The 7,008-nt window shown below is 41.3% G+C and overlaps 1 protein-coding gene across 5 annotated transcripts in view; it reads right to left on the minus strand.

Annotated features, from left to right (window-relative positions):
- Nucleotides 1-6,138, minus strand: part of LOC146618113 (myelin transcription factor 1-like protein) — a 70,603-nt gene extending 64,465 nt beyond the window's left edge. For all 5 annotated transcript variants that reach the window (XM_085372000.1, XM_085371999.1, XM_085371996.1 and 2 more), the window contains exons 1-2: nt 6,084-6,138; nt 5,296-5,329 (exon numbers count right to left, since the gene is read on the minus strand). In XM_085372000.1, coding sequence (XP_085228126.1) covers nt 5,296-5,329; nt 6,084-6,138 — 89 coding nt within the window. The remainder of the gene's footprint in view (nt 1-5,295; nt 5,330-6,083) is intronic.
- Between the last annotated feature and the right edge of the window lie 870 nt (nt 6,139-7,008).

Below are 7,008 nucleotides of genomic sequence, written 5' to 3' on the forward strand. Positions count from 1 at the left end.
GCCTAGGCCTATTGCAGCATACTTGAACTAAGGGAGAATTCAGGGTCACCTGATCTAGCCCTAACTGCTTTATCAAAAAGTAAAGTTTTAAGCCCAATCTTAAAAGTAGAGATAGTGTCTGTCTCCCAAGAGAGGTTACAACAAAAGATTTGGAAACTGAAATTTCACTAGCAGATCAAAAATCAGTTTATGCTCATTGCTTGCACGGATTAATAAATTTTAACTGGTTATCGCAAACAAGTGTAACTTCTACCCAATATCATAAAGACATATTTATGACCTAATAACAGTTGTACTGAGATGCTTCACAGAAAGATTCTGGAAAGATTTCAGCATGGCATATGAGAAAATTATCTCAAAGGAAATTCCACTAGAACCAAAGCTGTTTCTACAGAGCTGTTTCTACCGAGTTTCTACCTCAGTTGTTTAAGAACCCAAAAGATAAAAGATAATATTTTTGGAAAAGTAACTCATAGATCTAATCATGTGGAGTGGGCTTTTTGTTTTCTCAGTGTGGATTTTTTTGTCCTGAATAGATCGTTATTTGGTTTCGATATTTTTTCCATTGTAACAGCAGAAAATAAGGAAAACCATAATAGGTCTATTTTGAAATTTCATGCTTAGGGACCCACAGCACCTAATGGTCTGTTGTGATACAGAAAAACTTCACAGACTCAGACCTGTCTGCCGAAAAACGAGCTTATTTAGAAGGTCCCACCAGAAGGATCCATCCATCCTCTTAACAACTAACGCGGTTCACACCAACAAAATTTTGAATCACCAGTTAACTTAACACACGCGTCTTTGGAGTGTTGTAGAAAACCAGAGTAGCTGGTGAGAATCCACGGGCACAGAGAAACAGGCAAACTCCATGCAGCCAGCATGGTGGATTCAGACCCTGTTACTATGATGCAACAGTGCTAACCACTGGACCACTCCTCCCACTGAAAGAAAAGAAAGTGCCCTATCTAAATTAACAGTATCACTTTCAGTTTCATCTTCTTGTAACCACTGCCAGTGTGGCTGCTGTCTTTGTTTTATTGCTTCATGGATATCCCGTTCAGACCGCAGGCACGCGTGCACCTGCGATTTCAGTATGGACCTCATGTGCAGTGTGCAGAAAATTTTGCGAGACTTGGCTCCGTGCAATATTGTCCTCTTTGCCAAAATGAAATTCAAATTTAAGGGATCCAGCGGACATGACAGAAACGCGAGTGTTTGGGTCAGAGAGCAGCCTTTGACAGAGCGATGTAAAGTTGTTAGTCATGCTGGAAGCAAAGCAGCGCAGCAAGAGGAGATGATGTTTTTGTCCCAGGGATTTAGCTTGTTTGTCTTCTCATTACATGAAAAAACCCACACACAAGCATGCACTGTTTGCAGATTACTTTGCACGTGCATCTCTACTTGTTCCCTTTATGATTATCAGTCTTCCCTTGCAGCATCATAAAACCCTGTGAAGCACTGGCTGTTGGACAAAACCTTAAAAATCACATCTGTGATCCAATTTTGATTTCCTGGATTATGTTTTGCATCTTTCTTTTTTTTTTTATCAGCATTTGTTCTGGTTCATTAAGACAGATGTGGAACATTTTCATCTGTCAGCCGCAGCTTTAACAGTTCTTATCTCTTTATGTATTTATTAATTAATTTTTTTATTTCTGCATCACAGCTGTAGATTTCTCCCGAGCTCTGAGTCACGCTTTCAAACCTCTTTGCAGTGAAGACACGCAGACCGTTCAGCCAAATCACGCTGCCTGCCTTCAGGGACTCCACACCCAGCACGACCTCTGACCCCGCACTGCAGAGCTCCACCCACCCTTCCACCCACCCAACATCACCTGATCTATATGCTTTGCAACCTCGGGCTAAAATGAGAGCTGCTCGAAAATAGAGGTGAGGCTCACGAGCGCAGGGAGGCAGAGGAGGTGGAGAACAGAGGGGAGGAGGTTAAAGAGGAGGAAGAAGAGTAGGACTGCAGGTAGGTAAATGAGAGGAATTGGAACAAGGAGTGGAAGTAAAAGAGAGGGAAAATGAGAAGTAGGAAGACAAAAAGAGAGTGACGGAGAGGTGAAGAAGAAGGAAAAAACAGCCAAATGGAGGAGGAATGGCAGGAGAAAGAGGAGAGGAGGAGAAGGAGATGGTTTGTTCAAGGTGAGGCAGCTCATCAACCGGTGTGGGAGCTGAGACTGATAGCACTGCATTATTGATCCCACCACAGCTTTGTGTGTGTGTGTGTGTGTGTGTGTGTGTGTGTGTGTGTGTGTGTGTGTGTGTGTGTGTGTGTGTGTGTGTGTGTGTGTGTGTGTGTGTGTGTGGTTAGAGCCAAACATACACGGTAAAACTTTTTTTTTTACAATGCATCAGTGCGACCTTAACCTTAACGAGCCCGAGTTTGAAATTACAAAATGTTGTTTCTCTTGTGCGGTGGGATATTTCCACTTGTTTCCACAGCAGCTGAATATACCTTTGACTTCAGCATTATTCTCCCGGTCACAGTGTAATAATCAGTCTTACTGATGTCAGCACAGTGACATACAGTACTATTGAAATGAGTTTCAAGTCGCTCTCATCTGAAGAGCATTTTTAGATTCATTGTGAGATTGAATGGCTTGCTGTGTGCTAACCCTCCCTGAGTTAAAGTTTAGACACAGTCATGTGACGCAATACAATGGCTTTCTTTAAATCTGCACCCTCTGATCTTCTGTTTCTCTGATTATTGTTTGCAATTATTCAAATCCACTGATTGAAGTTGATTGAAAACGACTGATTACCAACAGCAGGGCTGCATTAATAAAGAAAGAAGTATCCCATTCCCACTCCTATCATCTATCAGTATGTCTCAGATAGGTGGACACACAAACAGAAAAATGTTCACCCAATCTGTTTTTTTTCCACCAAACATCCAGTCATGCATTATAATATCAAATAAAGGGGACCCATTATACTAGCTCCATACTTTTCTTGGAGTATGCATGATTAATATTTAAAAACTATTCTTCTTTATCTTGTAGTTGTACTTTACGTATCCTGTCCGTTCAGTCAGCTCATCTCCTCAATCCAATTCATTCTTCTTCTGTTTGGCCAGCTCTTCTCAAGGGAGCTGCTCGTCCACAGAGCTCCCGGCACACAGTATTTGAGCTGATGTTAAAGGCAGAGGAGGTTCAGAGCTCTGCAGTTGTTCAGTCACCAGAGCATTCTGTGCAGGTTGGCACTCCCCAATCCTGCCACTTTGCAGCTGAGTTGCCACAGCACTTCCACTTGCTAATAACATCAAAATCAGTTGATCATGAAACATCGAGGTGGCGTCCTGTTAAAGCACCACGCTCGACTACAACGACACATTCTTTCACCAGTTGTTTAAGGCAGACTGTGGCTGGGTTCTTGATTTTATACCTGTGTGGCAATGCAGCTGAAAACACCGGAATAAGAGGTGTGACATTGCCTATTTAAACTTCAGTTAAGCTTCATCATTCTGAGATTAGAATAGGAGCGTGATCTGAGTTAATGCAGAAAAAGCTAACAAAGCTAATAAATTTGCATAAGAAACTGATCTGACACATCAGGTCAGGATCATGTGACTTGATGCACCCTTTGTCCTCTTCCCCAAAGGAAATCCAAATCACATCGTGGGAGCACATGTTCTTGGCTCAGAAATGGACTGCAAAAGGAGTCAACCTTGAAGGGGATAACAGCTAGATTACAATCAGGTATGATTTTTGCTTTCTTCCTTTTGTTTTCTGCAGCCAGAAACATATCAGGCACACCGGGATTTAGACGAGAGTTTGTCCCCACAGTGTGCTCATCAAATGTTGACATTTCCTGGGTACAAGCTGAAATTGCAGCCCAATGGTTACACCAGAAGAGAGTTCAAGGGGGCCACCAAAACACCATCCGCAGGGAACTGTAAATGTCCACCATTAGCTGTATGATAACTATCATATCTGATATCATATCTCACAGTACAATAATATTGAATGGGTTGCATTGTTGTATTTTGTCATGTTTCTCAGGTCTTTGTCTGAATTTCTACGAACATTATTGCTAAGGATTGTCTTATTGCATTGGAGTCACACTGGGTTAAATATGTACACTTGGGTTTTAAGGGGTATTTATTATTTTCTTCTTTTTTTTGGGTTGTATGGAAGCCCCAAACGCAATTTCATTGTTCTTGACAATGACAATAAATAAATAAATAAATACTAAATACTAAATACTCATTAGTCATCCCAGAAATTACTGCAGCTAAAGTTAAAATTCATCGCTGTGGTGCAGCATTAGCTGCAGCTCTGATTCCCACTGAGCTGACAGATGTGATGTATTTATTTAGCAATTTAAATTAAGTCATGGTAGAATTTTCATTTCACTCCCCCCCCCCCCCCCCCCCCCCAATCTGCCGCATCACACCGCAATGACAAATTTATTTGTACATGTTTATCCCCGAAGATTAGTCAGATTAGTCAACGACTGTGATGAAAAAATAAAACTGACGAACACATTTAAGCGATTGGTCATGATGTTCTTATAATATTTTGCAGTATTTACTCTGTGAATCATTTCCACGATTTACTGCTGACTTTGTCCTGTCCGTGTCTGGCCCTCACCAGCACCCATCAGATTTAAATTCAGGGTGAATCACGCCGAGTTTTCTGCTCCTTCGCTCCGGGCTCACGCGGCACAGGCAGGACATGTTGTTTACAGTAAAGCGCTGACCTGGATCAAACTGGGTTCGACCATAATCTGCTGCACACACCAATATTTGTCAGTTTTACTAAATGAGATTAAGTGAAGCAGAAACCTGCCCTTCTCGCACACACACACATTTACACACATGCACACACACACACAGGTAGCAGTGGTATTCAGCAGTCACTGTCAGGAGCTGCTGCTGATTCTCTCTAGTCAGTCATCAAAATTTAATGAATTACTGGCTGCATTTAATTTAAATTAGCTGTTCGTGTAATACACAGCGTTGGACAAATTAACACGCGACCGACGGTATTTATTTATCGCCTTCGAGCTCAGCTCAGGCTCAAAAATCTGATGTACTGCATCAGGCCGATTCCTGTATTTCACAGGCTGGACCCCAGCAGCAGACGTGGTGGGCCTGAGAATAAGAACTGCAAGATGATGGATAGAAATGACATATAACTGATTATACAGGAAAAGTCTCTCAGTAATATTTTCTTTGATGAATGCTAGCTGCTGCCTCAATACAAAGCCAAAATGCAATAAAAAAAGAAGAAAAAAAAGAGCAGTACAGTGATGGATGCACGAGATCAGCAGAGGTTTACCTACCTGAATAACTCCTGTGTTACTGCTTCCACGGCGGCTGCAGACAGGGACACAACAACAAAGATTAATGTTAATGCTTTCAACAGTCACGAGCTAACAATAATAAACACATCCACTGTAATTGTGCTTCAGATGATCCCACTGTAGTTAGCATGAAGTGGAGGCAGAAATACAACCTGTAAAATATGTTAAAATTTCCCCATTTACTAACTGGACATCACTAGAAAGGTATCTTCTAATTTTACTGTTGTAGACAAACTTACTTTCCTTTTTATAATACAACAGGTCACCGAGGATTATAAGAGAAATAATAGCCCACGCTAAAAATGATATATAAACCTAATCCTGCGTGCAGGTTAACAGGTTGGGTCCTGCTTTCAGGCATCATTGTGCTTTTCTACCTTAACTGAGCCCTTAGAGATCTTTCTAAGGTACAAGCCACATTGACCCGCTTACACACACACACACATTCATTCATACATCTCTTTATTATATGTCCTTTATCATGCACACAATCACACTGCAATGGATGCATCACAGGCAATTTGGAGTTCAATATCTTGCACAGGGACACTTTGACATGGAGACTTTTCACAAGGAAAAGATGTTGAAAGATTTGTTACATTCAAATTTGTGTGAATAAAAGTTTTGGGACAGGAGCAGCTAACATATTAGATGTCTAAATTGGCTTTTTCCTAATACACGGTGATTCATTCAGCGGTCTTGAGCCACTCTGGCAAAAAAAAAAAAAAAAATTGTAAAACCTGACAGGCAGATGGACAGACACATACCTCTGACTCCTTTGGATCGCGTTCGATGGCGTTTTTCAACTGCATTCACCTCCATCTGCAGAGGGAAAATGAGTTAGCTTCCTGAAACTGCAGTGGCAGAAGTAGTTGTGTTCATATTTCCGTGAGGCACTGTGCCACCTCTGCTTTAAGCTGTCCTTGGAGACATGAGGACTTTAATTCCCATTTGCATCATTCACATCAGCATCAAAGTCATTAATTACAAGCGGGAAAGCCAAGTTTCCAAAAGCTCCGACAGATACTGTTTAGACTAAATAGTGCAAACAAAAAGCTAATGTGGCTATGTCAAAGTAACATTTAATTTATATAGACAGTTCTGCAGTAAAACAGCTGAATGCGTGATTTATAGTTCTGCATTAAACCCACCATAAAGGCTACGGGCTCACTCTATACCCCAGCCTAAACTGTAGCCTGGCCTGCACCCCAAGAATCCTAATAGGTCTGTCTGTGCAAACACATTAAGGTATATTAACTACCACAAAGACCAAACCTCCTGAAAGAAAATGTAATAGTGCAGCGGAGTGAGCATCTGCTGAACATTTAGACTCAATCAGCCCTGATTTCTTCTCCCCTTCCTGTGTTTCAGCTGTTGTTCAGCTTAGTTTTTCTTGTGATTGCAGAAGAACCCAAACACACCAGTGCACAAGTTTGCAAATAATGATATCACCAACTACAGCAAGTATTTAATGCATTACTCTATCTTAAGATTTCGGTTTAGGTTCTTTGTTCTCATGTGGCTGATATAAAACCACTTAAACCACCACTTGGAAACCACTCTGAACAACTCTTTATATGGACTACTGAAGCCATTACAACCATACACACCCTGTAGACACACTAATCAGTCAGTCTTTAACCTGCTAGCTCTGGAGCTCCCTGTTTCCTGCTGAATACTAGGTGAGAGAAA

This window comes from Diplotaxodon limnothrissa, linkage group LG15 (assembly GCF_057381915.1).
Source record: "Diplotaxodon limnothrissa isolate DT_005_m linkage group LG15, D_limnothrissa_male_GT1.1, whole genome shotgun sequence".
Classification (NCBI taxonomy): domain Eukaryota; kingdom Metazoa; phylum Chordata; class Actinopteri; order Cichliformes; family Cichlidae; genus Diplotaxodon; species Diplotaxodon limnothrissa.